This window comes from Saccopteryx leptura, chromosome 2, assembly GCF_036850995.1.
Source record: "Saccopteryx leptura isolate mSacLep1 chromosome 2, mSacLep1_pri_phased_curated, whole genome shotgun sequence".
In the NCBI taxonomy this organism is placed as follows: Eukaryota; Metazoa; Chordata; class Mammalia; order Chiroptera; family Emballonuridae; genus Saccopteryx; species Saccopteryx leptura.
The window spans coordinates 252360049-252381880 of NC_089504.1; the positions used below are offsets into that span (position 1 = coordinate 252360049).

The 21832-nt window shown below is 56.7% G+C and overlaps 1 protein-coding gene across 2 annotated transcripts in view; it reads left to right on the forward strand.

Moving 5' to 3' along the window:
- Positions 1 to 14094, forward strand: part of ATF6 (activating transcription factor 6) — a 108807-nt gene extending 94713 nt beyond the window's left edge. For both annotated transcript variants that reach the window (XM_066371351.1, XM_066371350.1), the window contains one exon: positions 10095 to 14094. In XM_066371351.1, coding sequence (XP_066227448.1) covers positions 10095 to 10303 — 209 coding nt within the window. In that variant the 3' untranslated portion in view covers positions 10304 to 14094. The remainder of the gene's footprint in view (positions 1 to 10094) is intronic.
- The last annotated feature ends 7738 nt before the right edge of the window (positions 14095 to 21832 follow it).

Genomic DNA, 21832 nt, shown 5'->3' on the forward strand with positions numbered 1-21832 from the left:
TGTTTTTTAAACAATGGTATTTTCCCACACGGCGCGGGTCAGGCACCCGCTCGCAGTGGGGAAATGCTCATCGGATTTGTCATTGTTGTTCTTGGCTCCTGGTTTGTGAGAGCCTTTTAGGTCCCTGTTTCAGTCATCTGTTTCCCAAGTAGATTTTAAAGCATAACGTACTTTATTTAACATTTGCAGATTAAGTTGCAGTTATGATAAGGACTTTGAATGTTCTGTTTCTTTCAAAAATAGTTTTATATTCTTCACATTTGTTATCAAGTGGAGAATTTTGGAGATGTTCTATGTCCGCTGGTCAGCTGTTTTCTGGTGTCGATTCCATCGACTCAAGTGACTAAACGTGAAGGCCGCACCTGTGCAGCCCCGCCAGACGTGTGGAAGGTTCCACTTTCTCCACCTCCTCAGCATCGCCGACCATCCGTTGTCTGTCTGGACCGCAGCCATCCTCTGGGCGGGAGGCGGCCTATCAGGCGGTTTCTGATTCTCGCGTCACTGTGGGCTCAGCGTGCTGGGCACCTCGTCGTGGTCATTGGCCATTTGAACACCTTCTCTGGAGAACTGTCTCAGCTCGTTTGCCCGTGTGAAAATTTGGTTACTTGTCTTTCATATTGGGTTGCAGGAGTTCTTCATAGATTGTAGATACAAGTTCCTCATCAGGAATGCGATATATGAATATTTTCACTGTCCGTGATGTCTTTTTACTTTCTTGAGCAAGCCTTAGTCTTAACTCAGGTGAGATTTCAGTTTCCTGAACTTTCTGCCACGTTTTTTAAATGCCTCAAGTTGTGACGTAACCTAGAAGTCTTTGACATCAGGGCTAGGCTCTGAGACATGGCAGGAAACGGGGACCGTTACAGGAGTCATATTGTGGGTTGTTCTCCATGGCCTGCGCTGTGCTGTCTCGTAGCCTCCGTGCAGCATTCCTGCTGCTGCTCTCCCGTGGGGCAGGGGTCTGCAGGGAGGGGCGCAGAGTCAGAAAGTCCCAGTGGGTGCAGGTTGTCTTCTGGCCCAGGGCTCATGCTTCGTGTGTGTCCGTGTCCCATGGTCATGCCTTCATAACACCTTACTGTACCGTCCACCGCTCCTCCACTCCAGGCCCAGCCTTCACTCCAAGGGCTCTGCCTCGACACTGGGCTGTCTTAGTTTCTGACCAGGGCTTTTCATTAATATAACTTTCTGATTTTTTGACTCTCCCTTCCAAATTGGCCCTTCTGAAAGAATTGTGATATTACTCAGACTTTCAGAAATGCTACAATGGCAATCTTCCTTATTACGGAATGATTAAGTGTGGACATCAGGTGTTTTAAATGTCTTCAGGACGAGCCAGGGCTGGGTTACTCGGCCTGCTGCTCCACGGGAACGCTCTGGTAGCTCCGTGCACAAGCATGTGTTGCTGTGACAGGAGCAGCACTCACTGTCTGACAGTGTCCGTGCTCTGAGCTGGGTGGAGCCTCGCTGGGACTCTGGCACGAGGTCCTGCATGAGGCTGCATTTCAGCTGTCAGTGGCTGCGGTCTCATCTGAAGGCTCCGCCCAAGGACACATCCTGGTTCCCTCAACTTCTCTGGGATCCGAGGCCTTGCGAGCGGTTGGACCAAGAGCTGCAGTTTCCCTCTGGCTGTTTGCCAGAGGCCTCCCCTCATCCTGGCCACATGAGCGACGGCAACTAGCTCCCAGGTTAGCCAACCAGAGTGCCCGAGACGGAAGCCTATGTCTCTGTCCCCTGAGATTAGAGTTGTTCCTCATTGCTTCATCATATTCTGCCCTTTAGAAAGACATTTTTCACCACCGCGCACACTCAGCGAGGAGCAGCGTTGTGAGCTCCGGACACAGCTCCAAGTAGTTTCGGCGCTGCCTGTCGCTCAGAGAGTGTGGTGTCTTTGTGGGACCCGAGTCCCGGCATTCTCAGATGGAGCATCAGCACATGGTTCATCTTGCAAACAAGCAAGAACGTCAGTTTCAGCTCTCTCCATTCTAAAATGTATGTGTATGTGCACATCTACATGATACTGTATTTGAAAGCTTCTTAACTGTATTTTCTATTTATTAATCAAATTTTATCAAGGTACAGCATTGATGTTCTGGGACACAATAGGAATTTTTATGTTACTTCATTTTGTCCCTTAACTAAGAAAGATCACCTTTGTTTTAGTTTAGTCATGAAAAACCTTTGCCAAAGTAAAGATGACTTTAGTTTAAACACGTGCAACACACAAAGAATATTTCTTCCTCTTAAATCAGACCATAAACTTCAGTCCTGGTTCCAAATGGACTTGAATAATTCATTTGTCCCACAAGCCTCATCAAGTCACTCTGATAGCTCACAAGTTACACCCGTAACAGCGTCCACGCTCCCAGCTCTGGCCGCCACGGGCTTTACTGATGCGTCCACCTCCCCCTTCATTCCCTGTTCCTTTCCTCCAGGACTCTGTTCCTCCCATCAGTCCTCACCTATCCTCACTGAGCTATTGCATGGTCAGCCCTGCACCCCGTCCCCTTCTCTGCTCCAGCGTTGTGACCAGAGGAGACGCTGGCTCTCCACCCTGCTCACTCGTAGAGGGACATCATAGGCCACACACATGATACAGATGAGGTTGAGTGGCCTGCTGACAGGGCACATGACTTGCTGGCAGACAGGCTGGATGAGCCCAGGGGAGTCAAGGCAACAAGGAGGCCAGGACCCTTGGGGGCATCCACAATCACCTACTTCAGAGGGCTGTTCTTGTCACCTGCCCCCCAGGCTGCAGGAGGCACCCTTCTTGTCCCTGTCACACTTAGATGTCGCAGAGGGAGTACGGTACCTGTTTACATAGCTGCCTCCCTTCCAGACGGCAGACACCCTGGTCGGGGGCCAGGTCTTATTCATCTCTGTCCCCTGCACCCGCGCAGTGCCCAGCACGTGACGGCCGCCGGCACATACTTGTGTGATGGAGTCAGGCTGGTCGTCCGCGCAGACTCCCACTGGGAGAACATCTGCCCGCTCACGCGCTCTGCGGTCGACAGCTGCCGTGCGACCTCCTCGTAAACAGTGTGTGAAGTCCCTGCGCAGGAAGGACGGTGAAGTCGGGCGTACGTGTGGCTCTGTTAGGATCACACAGTGCCTGTCAGCATAGCAGTGTGGAGGTTACCACACTTGACGGGTGGGGACGTGTGAGCCCAGCTGTGGCCGGGGCATCCCTGCTGGTGGCATGTGCCTGGATGAGCTAATGGTGTGAGAGGCCGGGGGGGAGGGGGCTGAGCTGTCTCGCTTCAAAGACTTGCTTTTTAAGAAACCCCAGGAATGGCAGGTTCTTCTCAGCGTGCTGTATGGTCTGTATTTTCTGAGGTGTAGAGCGAGCTATTTTCCATTGTCTGGGTCCCAGAGACATTGATGGTGACCAGGGATACAGTGTGGTGGCTCCCCCGGGCAGACAGGGTTCTTCCCGAGGAGACACCAGTATAGGAAGCCGGTGGGGAGGATCGGCCGTGCCTCCCAGCACTGGCTTGGGCCTCTTTACCTGCCCAGGCATCCCGGTACAGAGCCCACTGCCACCGCCTGTCTTCTTTCTTTCTCTTCACACTGAGTCACGGAACTCGGGTGACCCTGGATTCCGTCCCCAGCCCCTAGTGCAGGCCTGGTCACTGTTCCCAGTGGAGTGGCAGCATGTGCCCACGGATGAGCTCCTGACGTTGCACCCCTCAGGATGATGGCCATCTCTGGACCGTCCCCAAACACGAGGACACGTGCGGGTTCCTGGCTCACCCTGTGGTCTTTGCTCTGACACCAGCCCAGGTGCCCCACACTCTGCACACTGGCTCTCTCGGTTCCGTCTTTTCACCAGAACGCCCCTTCCCGCACCAGCTTGCCCTGGCCCACGTGCTGAGACTGTTCCCCACCCCGGCTTCCTGTCCGTCCCCTACCTGAGCTCAGGCCTTGGACTGCGGCACCACCATGCCCGCTGTCAGACTCTCTGAGGCTACGTCTCTAGCCCGCTGGGACGGAGATGCTGCTGTCTTTGCTGTCCACGCCGTTCCAGCCGTAGAACCAGGCATGGCGCACGGTGGGTGCCTCCTGAGTGAGAGGGAGTGTGCCGGTAGAGACAGGCAGGTTGCATCAGGGCTAGAGCTGCCTGTGCTCTGTGCCCATCTCAGGCCGGCTCCCCCCATGCTCGCGTCCCTGTGGACTCAGGACGCTCCCATCACTGCAGAGGTAGCGCCCGCAGGGCCAAGGCCTTGTTCATGCTGCTGCCCAGCAGACGGATGTCCTGCAGTCTGTGGGTCGCCACCTGGGAGCCCTGGTTTCAGTTCAGCTTCAGGAACCGATGTGTGCAGGGAGCGTCGGGAGCTCTACGGGCCTGACCTGCATCTCTGCCTCCCGCGGCTTTGGAGCCGCTGTGGAGGGAGCCCGATCTCAGTCAGCAGCGCTGCACCCATGGCCACTGACCGCGTCTGTGAGGAAAACTCTGTTGGTTGGTTTTTAGTCTAAAATTGCAGCACCAGTCAAATCTCATGTTAACCTGTGGCCAGTGGTTTCTCACGTTTGAGTGAGTTTCTCTATGCCTGGTACTGTGTGGCCACTGTCCAGAATCATTCAGGATTTTATTTTATGAGTGAGCAGTACGCTGGCCTCCTAGTAGGAACCTTGTGAGGGTCCTTCAGGGTCTGGACTTCCTATTGAGGCTGAGCTGGCTCGGCACGGACAGAGTACCGTGGGGAGGCCGGGCTGGCGCTCTGGGGTGGGACCCCGCGCACGGACATGGAAGGCCGGAGAGCTGCTCTCTGACCGGCCGTGGGAGTTGCAGAGGTTTGGGCCGTGACCTGCCTGCTGGGCAGTTACTCTGCAGCTGGTAGGTAAGGCCTTCTGACCACTGGTCAGTTTTTATGGGTCCTGAATTCCAGATGTGACACCATAGAGAAGTTTCTAGTACTTGGTGTCTGTGGTTCAGTTATTAGAAGCAGGAAAGGTATTGGCTGTCCTTGCTGTGCCCTGGACCCCCGGCCAAAGCCCCAGGCTGAGCCTCAGGGCAGCAGATCAGGTGCTGGGCTGGCTCACTCAGGTTTTGGAGTGAGTCTCATCCCAGCCCCATCTTCCCATGGGCCCCTTGTCACTGCACCTTCCAGGAGCTTACCTGATTTCAGTATCCCAGGTGCTCGTGGAAGTTATGCACTGAGAGGTCATTGTGGTCGTCCAGAAACTTTGAAGGAACGAGTAATGATTTTGTTGGTCATTTTCTGTTTCATGGTCTTTCAGGGACTGTTGGGGATCGATGAAATGTAACCTTTTCTACGATCTAATGAAAAGCCCTCTGCAAGTGTGGGCAGCATTCCCTGGGGAAGAGTCAACAGGCTCAGAGAGAAGCCCATGACACACCTGTAGTTGTTTGCACAAATGTGCGTCAGCCATTTCGTGAAAACATCCAGGAAGTGAAGCCAAGAAGAGCTGAACTTAACCATGTAGCTTTAGACCCGCTGGCACGGGCCCTCAGTTTCCCAGGGGACAGAGTCCATCTGGTCAGCACTGAAAGAGCCATTGTTGTGGGTGATGAATTCAGGATGGAAACGAGGATGAAGACAGTGAGGGTGTTTCAAGGATGGCCCCATGCGGGGGGCGGGGGGGGGGGGGCTGTGCCGCCATGTTTCTGGAGCGCACTTTCAGAGAGCAGACGGCCACATGACAGTGTGAGGGGACGGCCCTCCCACAGGCTGTGTCCTGTGTCTTTATTGTCTGCTGGGACAGGCCTCCGGGGCGCATGTCAGGGGCCAGGGAGCGCATGTGGCGGCCCTTGTGGAGGACAGGCCCGACATGGTCTGGTGACGCTGCCCGAGTCTGGTCCAGGGAGGCCTTTCCGACGCTGACCTGTGTGTCACAGGTCATTGTGCTTGCATCCTGGGCCACACGCCTGCTCTGTTCTTGGTCGGTTGTGTGCAGCCGGGCCCTGACACCTGTGAGCACGTGAGCACTCCTGTGAAATAGGAGTGTGAGAACTGCACACAGTGCGGCAGGTGGTGGCTGGGAGACATGCAGTGTCATCAGAGCTGTTTGTTACGTAAGTCAGTCGTCACTTGGGCTCAGTCCTAGTGAGGACTGTCTGTCAGACCCGAGCACAGGTGCTCTAGGTTTAAGTGTGAGGCCACGAGGTCCTGTCTAGACCCACAGAGCAAGTCAGGGCTTTGTCACCTGCACACTCCAGCATCCCGCGTGCTGGCCCCGCCTGCTGCCTCCTGGCCGCAGCACCCATGGGGCCCGGTCTCTGTGCATGCTGCACTTGGCCCACACACTTCATGTTCGTGGACCTGGCCGCACAAGCTCTTTCTCACCTGACCCCGTCCCCACGTCACAGTGACACATTCTGGCTGGTCTCACAGTCACACGTAGGACACCCGCCTCTCCCCCTGCCCCCCGCCTGGGCCTCTCCCCACCAAACTCCCTCCCCGCCAGGGAAGCTCTGTTTCTCATTTCTTCTGGCAGATGTGGCGTTGCTGGGAGCTCCCATGTCTCCAGGAGGCTCTGTTGCCATGAGCCGTGTGACTCACTTGCTTACTCTCTGCCAGTTGATGAGGGAGGTTCCACCCCCCACCCCACCCCCCACACAAGATGTTGTTTCTTCAAGGAGCCAAAGTTGTATAAATATTTGACACCATTCAGGAACAGGAACAGGGGCACTTACATGTTGGTTATAGAGGAGGAGGTCAACATGGAGTTCTCATGGGAGGCATCTTAGGTGGGATTTGCAGTGGGCCCGAAAGGGTTAACACTGTTGGACTGGCCGTAGAGAATTTTCTGGTGCAGCACAGTGGGGGGTTTCTTCCAGGGAGGGAGGACACCAGCAGAGAGGCCCTGCATGCTGTGTGGGGTGGTCAGAACCAGGACTCGGGTTGGAAACTAGAGGTGACATTGGCCAGGCTGAATGCATCTTCTGCAGAGGGGCAGCCCTGCCTCCGTGCCCTTCTGCTGCTGTGTCCCCTGTTCTTGCCATTCCTGGTCTTCCCTTCTTTTCCCATCTGTGTGTCTTGCGAGCCGTGCCCCGCCTAGCCCCGGACTCTGTCACAGACACCACCACCTGCCTGCCACCACCAGCCTCGCTCACACAGAGACCACCTGGTGTTGGGGTTGGCATCTGATTGTGGGTGGAGATCTGTTTTATCCAACATGCATCTCTGCAGAGCACAGTGAAGCTGTGTCACCTGTTGAGGAAGCTCCCTGTGAGGCCGTGTGCTGACTCTTTGGTCAGGGCCCTGGACCGTGCTGGGCTCTCTGGAAGCTCCCGGACCCTGTCCACCTGGACGGCCTTGAGACCCCACATCCCCCATTTTCTGCCTCAGGGTCCAGCGCCCTGTGAGCCCTCGGAGTCATACCATAGTGCCGCGTTTGAGGCCTGACAACCTGCTTTCCTGCCTGGTGGGTTTTGAATGTGAAGCCTTCCTGTTTGACGGCTTCCTGACTCAATGCTTCCCACTGTCCACTCTGGAGGCCCTGGCATTTGAGCCAGCCATCAGCTCTCCCTTCGCTCTCCTCCTCCTGCTGCCGTTGTTCCCAGACAGCCGCTGTCTTTCCCATCAATTCCACAGAACTGTTTAGCAGTCATTCCTCGGCTGCCACACAAGCCTCGAGCACTTGCATTCTCTGGGGAGAAGGCGCCTGGCCCGCCCCTCACGTTCTACCTGGGCCTCCATAGCCTGCAGCTCCTCACAACCTGGTCAGGAGCAGCTCTGGCGTGTTCTGCTAACACTGAGGCATAGGTTGTAGGCAGCACTCGAAAATGTCACTCTGCCCACAGTGGTGACGCCAACCCTGAAAGAGCCTTCAAGGTTAGGGGGGCTGGAGGGGCATCGTCTGCTTCCCAAGAACCTCCCTGTGAGCTGGTGGTGGTGAGGTACCCCCCGGGCTACCCAGCGGAATGCCCATGCCCTCCACTAGCAGGTCCCGCGGAGCAGGCCAGAGGCCTGCTACTGACCCTGGGATTGTGATTAAGGTGCTGGGTGATGCGGGATTCTTGATGGCACGTCACGTTAAACCCCAAGTGTCAGCTTGACATTCAGAAGGGGCTTCCTGGGTTTACCTCAAGACTCCCCCCCCCCCGCCCCGCTCCATCTTGTTCCGGGTGACCCAGTGGCTTCCCTGGCTTGACAGTCACTGCCTTCAGAAAGGAGCACGCACAGGACCGTCCGGAAGCCAACAGAGGAGGCCTGGCCCGAGCCACCTCCCGCATCGGCATGGGGGGACCTCGGGAGAGCCGCAGCTTGGCGCCCCTGGGCCTGCAGCCAGGTTGCAGCTTTGTTTTCCCTCCCAGCGTCTGAATTTGTCCCAGGTTCCCACCTCTTCTCGGTACTTAAGGTGCCAGAGAGCTCTGGCCACCAGTTAAACCGCAGCAAGCCCACGACTCTGATGACTTCTGCAGGTGGGCGGCCTGCACGGAGACGGTCCTGCTCTAAGACCATCTCTGGTTCCGAATCAGTCCAGGAAAGCAGTGACCATTAGAGATGTGTGTGACCCGCCTCCGCTGCATGTGTTTCCCATCACTGAGTCATCTGTGTTCCAGGGCGCACGCACATACACATGCACACATGCACACAAACACAACTTCAGTTTCCTCCAGCGGGAGGGCCTGTGGTCCCATAAGGAAGCGCTGTACTCTGGACGGGTTGGGTGCGTGCGCATCAGCGGTTGTCTTTCTTTCATCTCCTCTGTTTTGGAAAAGAAGATGCTTCGTGGGGAAATGTCAGCTAGTTCACAGGCGTCCAGAGTTAATCCTCTGAGGGCAGGGAAGGCTCAGTGGCCACTGTGGGAAGGCGGGACTGTGAACTTGGGTCAGTGTCCACAGCGAGGGGTCAGCTACCATGCAGCCGTGGTAGCAGGCTGGGGGAGGGCAGCTCCACTTTAACAGGAGGGCTTCATGAGACCTGCAGTCGGGCGTTCAGCATCCAGAACACGATTGTAAAACTTGGAACAGGTGACAAACCAGCACAGGTGGAGGAACGAGGTCCTGTGTTGGCTTTAGAATAGAACACCTTCTTGAGACAGAGGTGACGGTTCCTCCTGAGGGGACAGCCTCTCCGTGCAGCTGAACCTGCGGTTTCGGGGGCAGTGGCCCCCGCGCCTGTGCATAAGACCCTCGCTGAGGACCCTGGGCCAGAGACACGCACAGTCTCTCTGGCCCCAAAAGTGACCGGGTCCATGGCTGCAGTTCCCCAAATGTCCCAGAATTTGAAGATCAGATGTCGCACTTTGGAATTTCTCCCCTCTGATTTATGATACTGGGCACACACAGCATCAGAGTGAAATAAGAGAATGGAATAGAGAAATCTTTACTTTTCAACTCAATTCTTTGTCCTGGAGAAGCCACATGTTTGGTATTTAAGCCCTGGTTGGCCCTGTGTTGTCTCCCTGAGAGGCCGGCAGGACGAGGCTGGCCTACAACCTCTCCGTCTTCCCGCTGCGCTGCTCTGAACACCCAGCTGGGCCTGCGCCCTCCTCAGCCTCAGCCTGCAGGCTCACCTACTGGAAGTGAGAGTGGGGGGTCCATGTCTGCGCACAGAACTCTTGGGTGTTGGTCCCCACATGCGTCAGGCACGGCTGTACATGGACCTCCGGTCCACCCCCCCACACACGTGTCCCCACAGGTCACACAGCAGCCCCTTTGGTCCCGATTGGAGTCCAGTGGCCTTCCTGTGGGAGGGTAGTGGCTCTGTGCAGAGTAGAGCCTTCAGTTGTCTGTAATTCCTCCATCTTTGGGTACTTGACGTTCGTTCCCAAGGCGTCTCAGTGAGGTTAGAGCATCACCAACAGGCCAGAGCTGAGCTGTGCTGGCCCAGGCTCCTCACCACCCTGAGATGTCATCCCTTCATAGTTGCTCCTCCCTGTTGTTGGGGGTCCTCCCTTCACCCACTGCATCCCCTGGGTTCCAGGGCTCCGTCTGTGGTGTCCACTCGGAAAGCACAGCAGGTTGTTGAGAACTGGAAGGGAGGCAAGGTCAGAGGTCAGGCCATGCAGGCACCCAGCCCAGCGGAGGTTGCTTAGTGACTGACGCACTAGACCTGTGGGGGCGTGTCTCAGGACCCCTGCTCATGGCAGAACTGCATGCTGATAACTGTCCTGTGTCCCTGCAGAGAACGTCATTGATGGGCAGGACTATGAGGTGATGATGCAGATCGACTGCCAGGTGATGGATGCCCGTGTCCTGCATGTCCGGAGCGCGTCCGTGCCGCCCCATCTCCGCGACCCGCTGGGGAACCAGACCGGAACCGTCGTCAGCCCCCCGCCCGCGGCCACAGAGGCTGCCCGGGTGGTCAGCGCCCTCCCTGAGTCACCACAATAGCACCCGCTGCTCTGAGATCGAGTGGGACTGCAGGCTGGGGAGGGGACACATGCTTCCTGCTGCCTTCCTGCGTCCTGAGAGCTGCCTCAGGCTCAAGGTTGGGGACAGAGTTGCTCTCTCCCCAAGCCCACCGCCCGCTGGGGAGGCCCTGGGTGCCAAGCGGGTGGCTCCTCTCCTGGCCAGCAGCCCTTGTGTGTGTCCGCGGTAGATTCCACATTTTTCTGGATCGCTCTCCCTCGGCCTGTGTTTGTGTTTCTCACCTTTCCCATCAGAGCCCTGCCCTCCCGCCCCTACTGACCACACGTCCCTGTGCAGCTGCGCGCACACAGCTCACAGCCCCACCGCTCAGGGCTTATGGACTCAGCACAGACCTGCCTTGGACACTGTGCTTATTGGGAGACAGATTTTAAAACCAGACACCGACCGTGGGACCTGAAGGCTACGGTCAGAGCCACAGCTCCCTCCCTTTAGGGGTCGCGAGGCAATGCCGGACCTCTTCCGCTGACCTGGTGCAGGTCCCTGGGACCTTGGGACACACCCTTCCTCCTGCAGTGCATCCACGCCCTGTCATGCAGCTGTGCAGCTGAGGAGCGTGTGGTGACTCCAGACAGGCACACGAGAGCATTGTCTCAGAATTGACTGGAGTCTTGATCCCTCGGAATGACTCTGCAGACGAGCAGGCGTGCGCTCTTGCCCAGGAGGGTCTCCTGCCACATGGCAACAGTTCTGTTTCTCCAGTGAAAACACAGTGCAGGGCCTGTCCCCTGTGCCCCCACAGCAAAGAGAAAAAGCAAAAACTAACACTGTCACTCATTTTCCCCTGGATTTGATGCTCCCTCTTCACCACTGAGTCTGTCCTCGGCTCCTAAGGTGGGTCTTCCTTTCCGTGTCGTGGACTATTCATGGCTCCATGGAGTTCACTCATCAAACACTGCCTCTTAGCCTCATCTCCTTCGTCAGACCCTTCCTTTCTCCACACTCTGTTCCCTCCAGTCCACACTCTGAGAGGATACCAGTGGCCGGTGGGCTTTGCCTGAGGGAGTCGGTGAGTCCCCAACGTGATTTTTGCAGACTGACCGCCAGGCTGGGTGGTCATGCCGAGGGCAGAGCTGCTTCCTGAGGACTTGGTTTAACCCCGTGAGGGGACAGATTGTGCTGCTCCCCCCCCCCGAAGCTGGCATGCGTCATGAGTGGGCCAGTGTTCCCTGTCCAGTCGAGCCAGTGGGGTCTGCGTGGCGCCTTTGACCCAGCGTCCTGGGTGGTGTTCGGTAGGGCCCTTCCCCTGGGGCCACACTGACTCAACCCAGTGCTAGCCCTGCCTCTGGCCGTGCGCTGTGCGGCCGGAGCTCAGACAGCGTGTGCATGGTCCTGGGGCCCCTCGTCCTCTGCACTGAGCCACATGGATGTGTCCTCCTCCTCCTCCCTGTGGCTTTGACGTGACCCTTTCACATCCAGCATGCCCTGTGCTCACGGGCCTGCTCGTCAGGTGACGATTTCAGTCATGTCCTCTGCCTCCTCGCAGGGGCTGGTGGGGTTGGGGCAGCGTGAGGACAAGGAGCGGTGGACAGAGGGCTGCACACTGTCCCCATGCAGGGATGCCAGGCAGGCTGGGAGTCCCCTTCTGAGACGAGGGCAGAGTCTCGGGTGAGTGACAGTGGCTGCCAGGCAGAGCGCTGTGCTGTGACTGCCACCCCTGGGTGTCCTATGTTGCTCATGCACCACGCTCCAGGAAATAGACGCTCTCTGCCTGGCTGGTCAACGCAGCCAGTGCCGTGGCTTCACTTGGGGTGAGACTGCAGCCAGGTAATTCTGGGAGACATTTATGTGTATGTATATATCTGTCTGTCTATCTATCTATATATATATGAAATGTTTTTAATTTATTAAATTCTCAAGTGGGAGGTGGCAGGCTTGTGCAAAGCTGAGATGAGCTCATGAAGGAGGCACATTCACTTGTGACGGACATGGCTGGTGGGGAGGCTGCTGGGGTGTGCAGGTCCCAAGCTTCTGGGCTGGACGGAGCTGGGTGCTCTGTGCTCACCACTAGGTCAGGGTCCCATGTCGGGAGGGTCTTCTGAGGTCAGCTGCAGGAGGAAGTACACAGCAGGAACACCGCCTCCCAGAGTCTCAGTGGCCAGAGGGGGGTTGTGTTTCCACAGGGAGAACATCCCTGGGATGATAGATGCCCAGAGCATCTCCTGGTCTTCCTCTAATAGGCTCAGGCTCCATCCAGCCTGGCATGGGTGCTTCTTTGCCTCTTCTTGTTGGTAAGGAGTCGACCGGAGGTATTTGAGCAGTGGTGGTCTGAGTCACTCCTGGGTGTTCTGAGTAAACACACTCAGAAGCAGACGAGGAAGTTGGGATTCAAACTGTTTTTTCTGTCCTTTATGAAGAGACGCTGTGCAGCCTGACTCCGGGCGTGGTGGTGCCGTGGCGTTGGGAACCCGCTCCGCTCTGTCCTGGTTCTCGCCTTCCTACTGAGTTCAGGTTGTGACACTCAACAGGAAAACATCGCAGGGAAAAACCTGTCGTATTGGACTTTCTAACCTATGTCCATTTTCTAGTACCTCGTAGAAATCACCACTGACCAGCCCGAGTAGGACCTGATGCCACAGCCCATCCAGCCTCAGGGGGCTTCCCGGCCAGGAGAGCCCACTCCCACGGCACTGACTAGAAGGGTTAGCCCTCACACGACACAGCCTCTCGGGGAGTTGCTGACGCCCATGAGCACCTGTGGACACCCCTCCCCTGTTCCTCACTAACAGGATGTCTGTCAGTCTTGAGGAATTTTAATTCACAGAAATTAAGGATGTCTGCTGCTAATATGAACGCTAATTGTAACTTTTACCTTAAAAACAAGAATGAGTCCTAAAGGAAGTAAAATGAAATGTAAGAAATTTTGATTCTTACTCCTATTAAAATTTGGGATGGGGCAATTCCTGTTCCCCCCACACCTAGGCGTGGTGATTGGTTTTCAGTTTTCTAGGGAATGGAAACCTGGAGCTCACCCACAGGATGTTGCCTGAGTCCAAGTGGGACCAGGCACCATTTCCTGCTCCCAAGATGTCAGAGTAGCCTGCAAACTTATTTTCATAATGACTGCGCTCAAAACAAGGTTTATTTCGGATAAGACGAGGACTTCCCACAGTTCTGATAGCTGTGCTCTCTGCAGAGTATCTGTCAGGATTTAGGAAGAGTGAGGAAGGTTCTGGGTGGGGATCTTGGGTCCTGTCAACAACTCTGTCACAGTCTAGCATTTGCCAAGGTTGACAGGCACCCCGCTGCTCGGCTGCTTGTCTCACTGAATGTGTTGTCATTAAATAAACCAGGAGGCGTGGCATGCCCCCACTGTGATAATCCAGACAGATCAGCAGGTGGCCACCTCTGCTAGTGCGTACTGGACACTTCAGCTCACCCTGAGCCCTGACTTCCAGGTCGGCCACCTGGATAAGAGCTGGTGGTTCGAGCTGCAGGCAAGAACCCACGGGCCTCACGGGTACCGTTTTCTTGTTCTTACCACGTTGGGTGTGTGGCGGGGCTGACACCAGAGGACTTCAGCCATGGAGTTCACGCAGCCTGAGGAGAGAGGGACAGAGGGCTCTCTTTCTGGGGCGGTCCGTGCTCAGAAGTGGGTAGAGAGAGGAAGGATGTACTGTGCTCCCTTTAATATTTGTGCTGGTTTATAACACGCAGGAAAGACACATGGCAGACTACTGCATGCTTTCAAGCAGTCGGCACAATGCAATTGTTGTTCTTTGTCTAAAAATTCAAATAAAGAAGTTTTAAACTTGCCTTATTTTGTTCTGTATGAGAAAGGAAAAAAGACTCAAAGTGAGCGTTCAATGTTAAGTGATTAGTAATGAGACAGGAAGCCCCAAACCGCTGTCACTGTTGAGATGAAATTATGGAATTCGTCTCCCCAGCCTGCTGAAGTCAAAGTTTCCTTTATTGTGTCCAGATAGTTGAACTACAATTCTATCAAGGAAAAAAAAAGTATGTCCAAACACTTATACTTGATCCTTCTGTGGAAACTGGATTAGTCAGTCACACCAAAGGCTGCTTCCCGGGAGGGCAGGTCTCGCGTGGAGAGGAAGTTCACGCAGCATCACGGGAGACGTGGCTCACACTCACAAACTGCTATTCATCAGTTCAGTCCTCCCTGCAGCCCGTTTTCCGAGATGGTCAGGGAACCAGTGTGTGGACCCAGCACCCAGTTCTTGACCACACCCCCACACCCCCACCTCCGGAGTTCATGGTTACCCTGAGCCGTATCCATGAACACACAAACTTAATAACTCTTGTGAACCAGACATGTGAATACACAAAATTACAATAACTCACTGTGAGCCAGATACAGGAATTACACAAAAGTAACAACTCAATGAGTGAATACACAATTACAGGAACTCCGGGAGTTTGTTTCCAAAAGCATAGAAGTTTGGATACTTAAATATACAAAATTATAATAATACCAGCCTTCTCTTAGAGGCAAAATTACATTTGTCTCTTAAGATACCATTATTAGAAAGCCAGCCCCCCCCCAATGCTGTCTTCTGCAGAAAAAGCAGAACATCCGGGGTGTGCTGAGCTGCGGAAAGTGGAACCCCGCCGCATGGTCTGGTCTCTGGTGGCAGGAGGGCAAGTCCTCCTCATTGCCCCCAAATCTGCAGTAAGTGCTTTGTCCCAGAGTCGTGGTGGGGAGTGAGGTGGTGGGAGTGGTTCAGTGAGGGTAACTGGGGAAGAAAAAAGACATCAAGACAGAAATGCCAGATGATTCATGAACTGAAGTCAGCGAAGCAACAGCCGTAACCAGGGAGCTGTAACTCCTGCCCCCACCCAGCCACTGGGTCCGGTGGCATTGCCCCTCGGGACGTCCCTCTGTATGTGGGATGTAGTTCTAGCAAATCTGGGGACCTCAGCGGATAACCACAACTGACACTGGTTACACAATCCATGGGGCTGTATGCAGAGGGCTCTTCCAGCTTGCACCCTGTAATTTATCCAATGGCGCCTCGGTTGTTGACACTGAGACCACTTCCGGATTTGCTGTGCATTTCGCCCCTCACATACATTCATTGGGTGATACCTCTTGTGTGCACCGTGTGCACGAGGCGTGTTCTTCCCCAGGTCACTCCACGAGGACAGCCAAGGCCACTGAAGACTATCTCTGCGGGGTGCGGCATGCAGCCTTTAGAAGCATCATTAGCTCCTTACACTTGGCAGCAGACTTAGGACATGGGGATTACAGCCCACCTGTCACAGGTGAGGACATGGTCATGTACCAGAGCTGGTAACTTGGCATTAAGCCTGTCCTGATGTTAGAGCCACATTCTGTCTGCTATACCACGTTGCCACCAGCCTTTTTTAAAGCCAGAAAGGAAGCAACAGGAGACCAAGGGGGAAACAGAACCACGCACATATATGGGCAAGGTATTGTGACGAGCTCAGGACAGAGGGACAGTAGCTAAGAGGCAGGGTCCAACAATGCTGGCGGGTGTCAGGGGACACAGCTCATTCCCTCAGAAGGTGTGAGATCGCTTAGTGCAGGCAGCGTGGGGAGCCCAAGGAGGGGCTGCTGCCCTGTACTCCCCCAGATCCCCGATCCCTGTTGTGGGTGGGTTACCCAGTGTGGGGAGACTAACCAGCTGCTCCTGTAACTGAAGGCCCCGCTCGACTCAAGTCTAAGAGCCCAAGTGAGACACTCGTCTCCGGGGTGGCCACTCATTGCCTGCCCTTCCAGTCACAAGTCCCACTGTCCTTAGAACATTTTTACGGAAGAATTAACTTCAGGGGTGGACACTGGACTGGGAGGTGATGAGAGTGGCTGGCATAAGTGACCCCTAGTCTCCAGGTACCAGGTCAAAATACTCTGGCCCAGAGTGAAGAAAGTGTCTTTGAAATAGATGCCACGCTCTTATTAAAAAAGGGGTTGCTGTGTGAGATGATCGGCCACCCTGTTGTGGCCACAGACCCCCCTGCTCATGCAGATGGGACCTTGTGAAGCAAAGCAAAGCAGGTGACTTCTGGCTGTTCGTGGGCACAGCCAGCTGGGCACCGAGGAAATGCGAGAGCCCCAGAAGCCACCCTGATGCTCATTTCTTGGTGTCGGGCTTGACTTCCGAGGCCTTTGGGGTAATCGGAGTCAATGCAGAGGAACGTAGGTTCTTGGCTGCTTTTCTGCACTGACTGTGGGTTGCATGCAGGTCATGGCCCCAGTATTTTAAACCTTCATCACAGGCCTGAAGTGTTGAACCAACCCTGAGGGTCGACGAGGGGCCCGTGGGAAGCTTGACAGGTGAACCGGACAATGCCCCTATCCTCAAAGCCACACAGAGTGGCCTCCTCCCTGGGTCTGTGTTCTGGCAAGGCAGCAAAGCTCAAGGGAAAGACTTCTGTGCCTGTGATGTGAGAGCAGCCCCACCGGTCACTCTCGGGTGCGCTCTGGTGTGAGAGTCACGGCCAGCGTCCGTCTTGGCCACGGAACTCGCCCATGCGCTTGGCTGCTGGTCCTAGGACACACATGGTGGATTTCACCATCTCGTTTCTGGTTTCCTGGAGTTGCTGGGATTCTCTCCTGCTTGTGACTTGTTCCCCACCAGACCAGAATGCCTGCCTTCCAGCCTGGTGGCTTCCGGGGCACTGTCCCTGCACCGTCCCTGCACCTGCCGCTGGTTCATCTACTGCTCAGCAACAGAGGGGGATGGGATTCACCTTCAACAGTGTGGGTAGGAAGGACACAGAAGCACCTGACCACCAGCTTCCACTGGCCCTATGGCTCACTCTTGGGCCACCATAGCCTGTGCACAAGCAGAGCATGCAGGGTCCCCAAAGGGAAAGCCCTCCGCAGGTTGGGTTTTATTTTGCCCCCAGAGCAGCCCCATGTCCCCTTTGCAAACTCTCATGTCCGCAAGGACTTCTTTAGTGTCTCCTGTCTCTGTGGGACGGGGACCTGTCAGCGTCTCACCTAGTACATTGTCCCCAGGAAGGAGTGGACACTGTGCCTGGGAAGTGGCTCTTTGGGCATTTTAGGCTAAACCGGTGTATTTTGTTGAGCAGAATTATTGAGCATTCAGAAAGTCACGGACAGACGCTCTCTTGCCAGGCACCTGTCCTGGTGTGCGTGTGGCACTTTTGTCACCATGTGCGTATGGCCACAGGCACACACTGCCCAGAGCTGAGGCAGGACCAAGGGGACCGTGGCTCTTTCTCTGACTTCAGTCTGGCACAGGAGAGGCAGCCCCAGGCCAGTGGGCCTGTAGGTGCCGCCCCCTCTGCTGCAGCGGCAGCGACACCTGGGACTCATGAGGAAGCGCGTTCTCTGGCCCGACTCAGCCTATCAGAGAGGAGGCCGAGGACAGTGTCTGACCAGAGACCGGTCTCGGGCAGCTGCTGGCGCCGGCTGGGGCTTTAGGAACACCAGTGCTGCCTGTCTCTCCCTTTCTGAACACCACAGGGCTCCCTTCTCGAGAGCCGCCTGGCCTTCCACTGCCCCGGGCGGCCGCAGGCCCAGCTGAGGCATGAGTCAGGGCCGTGCTCTGATCAAAGGTGAGTGCCATCAGCTGGGGCTGCGTCCAGGAAGGAGGGAGGGGACTGGCCGTCTGCCTCCCAGGTGCCAGCACCCTGTGCTGTGGGGGGGGGGGGGGTCTCCTGGGCCCATCAGCCCTTGCTGGAGCAAGTCTGCCCCGAGAGGCCTGAGGAGCCCCCACTGCCCTTGGCCAGGTCACCCAGAGAAGGCTCCCGGCAGGCTGAGGACAGGCCCCCGGCTCTTGCCTCCCGTTCATGGCTCTGAAGCCAGGTCTGGGCTGACCTCAGGGCTCTGACCCCTCCATGCAGCCCATGGCTGGTCCCCCAATGTTGCAGCACAATGGAGTCCCTGGGACCCCCACCTCCACATGCCAGACTCATTGGTCCTGGGTGTGACCTGCCCTGGGACTGTCAACACCCCAAGGTGAGTCCAACGTGCAGGAAAGTTTGGTAATGAAGAGCTGTGTCTTTTGAGGCCAAGGCCTAGTTTGTGTTCTGACATTTACTGAGCAATGTGGTCCTAGAGGTGGAGGGAGGAGCTGGGCTCTGGGGACAGAAGAGCCATCTGAATCGTCTGAATTGTGTCAGGACAGTAGAGCTGGAGGGGGAGGTGTATTGGTGAGTGGATGTGAGGACAGCGGGGGGGGGGCATGAGGACAGCTGTTGTGGGGGGTGTGAGGACAGCGGGGGAGGGCGTGAGGACAGCTGTTGTGGGGGGGTGAGGACAGCGAGGGGAGGGTATGAGGACAGCTGTTGGGGGGTGTGGGTACAGCGAGGGGAAGGTATGAGGACAGCTATTGGGGGGTGTGAGGACAGCGGTGGGGGGTTGAGGGCCATGAGGCCCAACGACATCAGACATTCCTCCATGATGTCAGAACTGGGGAAGTGCTGGAGAACAACAGCGGCTGTAAAAGCAGGACGTTCTGTGAACCGGCATTTTCTTGGAAGGAGAGGAGGGGGACGGGAGACCCAGCCGGGCTCTGAGCTCCTGGAGCCCCAGCCCCCACCCCCACTGTGTGGAGTCAGGAGCCTCCTGGCTAGTGTGACGTGACCCACACACTCAGGACATGCCACCTGCAGAGCCGACCAGCTGTGTCACACAGTGTAGCCCCAGGAGCTCAGCTGGACCAGACAGGCACGTCCCGTCTTCACTGGGGAGATGGCCAGGACGGCGGGGGTGTCAGGCATGAGACTGCCCCCACCCTGCCCCTGCCAACCTCATTCTGCAACCAGCTCTCTCCATGGGAACTGCTTTCCTGGGAGGGTCATGGTGCGGCCACAGTGCAGGAACCGCTGGGCTCTCGGACACTGATGTCACCACCAAGTGCTTCAGTGCCCCCCACCAACCCACATCGGGCCAGCAGCCTGGGTGCTCCTCAGGTTTCTAGCCCACGGGTTCCTGTGGGAATGGGCTCTAGGGTTGGCCCTACACCCCCTGGTACCCCCCAACCTCCCCCATCCTGACCCCTGGCCTGGCACAGGAACTAGGAGGTGGGCTTCCTTGGAGTTAGAGAGACGGCAGGCCTGGGAGCTGACACCAGCCACTGGCCCATATTTTTCAGGGAATAGGATGGAAGTAGAGGGCCATCGGGGACCCCGAGTCAGGGGCCTGCTTCCCATAGAGCAGCAGTGGGTAGGACAGTCTGGCCAGTGCCACCCCAAGGCTGTCCTGTGGGTGTCCTGTTCACTGTGCACACACACACGGAAGGCTGTGGCCCTTGTAACAGATGTGGCCATGTGAGACGAGTACTGAGCGTGGAGGATGGGCATCAGTGAGGGGCAAGTCCGATGCGGGCAGAGAGAGCAGCCAGGGCCACTAGGGCCTGGTGGGCTCCAGGGAAGGGTGGGAGGATCCGAAGTCCTTTTATGACCAGAACTGAGCTGTGCTGGCAGCTGGAGGGTCAGCACACCAGTCGGCCTCGTCTGAGCCAGGCCCTGGCGGAGCTCTGACAGGGACATGCCGGGCTGGGCAGGAGAAAGTGCCAGATGAGCAACTTGAGGCAGCCAGGTGAGGGGAAGAGAAGGAGAGTGTGGGCAAGCCAGGGAGGTCCTCCTGTAGGAGGTGGACTTGGGCAGGGCCTTAAAAGGGAAGGGAGACTTCAGTCAGAGGGTGACTGGGGTGACTGGGACTGTTCTGCATCTCAAAGACCAGCTTGATGCTAAGATTGGTTCTGAACAACCCCAGTGGTCCCTTGGACTGGGTGGCTCTATTTCTGTGGAGTTCCCTTGGAGGAGACACAGGTGTCATCATGGGCAGCCAGGGCACACCCTGGGGTCCTCAGTCCCTGGGCACAGGAATTCCTTCTTCAGCACCCCTGACAAGAGGAGAAGCCAGCAGATTAACGTTCACCAGGCCATCCTGGGACACCAGCTGCTCTCTGCCCTGGCCGGCTGGACGCGGTCCATCCCTGTGCACAGTGGACAGACAAGCTGGTCTGCGGGAGGCACTCGAGCTCACTTGTGGGGGCTCCTCACATGGTCGAGGCTGCACACTGGGTGCATACAGGACAAGGGACCGACGGGGGCAAAGACAGCACTCTGCGTGTCCCGAGGGGTGGACGTGGTCGACAGTTCCTGAGCCTGCTATCCAGGTCCCTGCGGTGACCTCACCGTGTGTCTGCAGGACGGCCGTGGGTCTTCCCAGCTCTCCTCCGTGTGAGCACGCCTGGTGAGCTTCTGATCTCTGTGACCAGGGGCGCAGAGTCCAGGCGGGAAGGGCCTGCTTCTCACTTCTCGCTTCTCAGGAGGCCGGAGGGTGGAGCTGGGGTTCTTCTGAGGGCAGTGGGCAGCCCTCCCATCCCTGCAGCCCAGCCTCGCCTGTGTGCCTCCAGGAAGTTCACCAGTTTCCCAACCCACGGCTGGCATGGCTCCTGGCTGCACTTGGACTCCAGGCACGGCCAGCCTCTCCTGGGGCTCCCGGCCAGGCGTGTCCTCCAGCCGAGCTCAGCTGTGGCCACATGGAAAACACCCCTGGGCCCTGGCCCCAGGGGCCAGCCAGCTGCCCTAGGCCTCCCTCCCTCTCTCCCTCTCATAGGCACAGGTCAGACTGCCGAGCAGGAAAGTCAGGTACGACGTTTTGGGAAAGCATCAAAAGCAGAGAACTTCAGGGAAGCTGTCCCTCGGTGCTACATGACTGCAGCTTCCAGCAGGAGGATGCGCACCCATGGACCTGATGTCACACCGCTGCGCTCTCCTGAAGAGCCCCGGGTCACCAGAGAGCGCGTCCTGCCCCGTGCCCGGGAAACACTCAACAGAACAGAGACCGCAGCGTACACCGAGATGGCAACTCAGAGAGGAAAACAGGGACCCAACAGACACAAAGGAGGACAGAGAGAGGCAGTGATGACAGGCCACACAGCCACTCTGCATGCCAGCATGGGCACGACACCGTCGGCCCTCTGCATACCAGCGGCTGGCAGGAAAACAAATGTGATTTGTATCCAGAAAGTCGCATGTAAACTGAACTCTGGGAAATGGCGTCGGGTCTCAAGTCTGTTAGTGGAGGGTGTGAGGGGTGGTGTCGGGGTCTGTGCAGTTGCAGGGGTAAGGCTGAGGACCCGGGGGTTCTGCCGTCCTCCCACAGCCTCAGGGGTCCTTCCCCGTCCCTGTGTGTAGGGTCCTGTGGAGGACAGGGCAGGCAGGGGAGCAGCAGACGCCAGGCTCGGTTGTGCGGGGGGCTACGGCCTGACCCTCCTGTCTGTGACTGCCCCCTCCGAGGGGAAGTGAGAAGGAGAGCCTGGCTGAGCGTGAATGTCTAGCAGGAGGACAGGGTCACAGGACAGAATGAGCGAGTGACCGACATTGATTGTAAGCTTCCGGAAGGGCAGGGACAAGGTCACGTCACTCAGCTTCCCTCTCAACAGGGCCGCGCACCGGGCCACGTGGTGGAGGGTGGGGAGGAACAGGTGCCCACGTCTTGGGTGCCTCCTCCCTGAGAGGGGCCCAGCCCTGGACAGACATCAGCACTAACAGCAGCACATCGAGGGGTCATTTAAAATTCCTTCT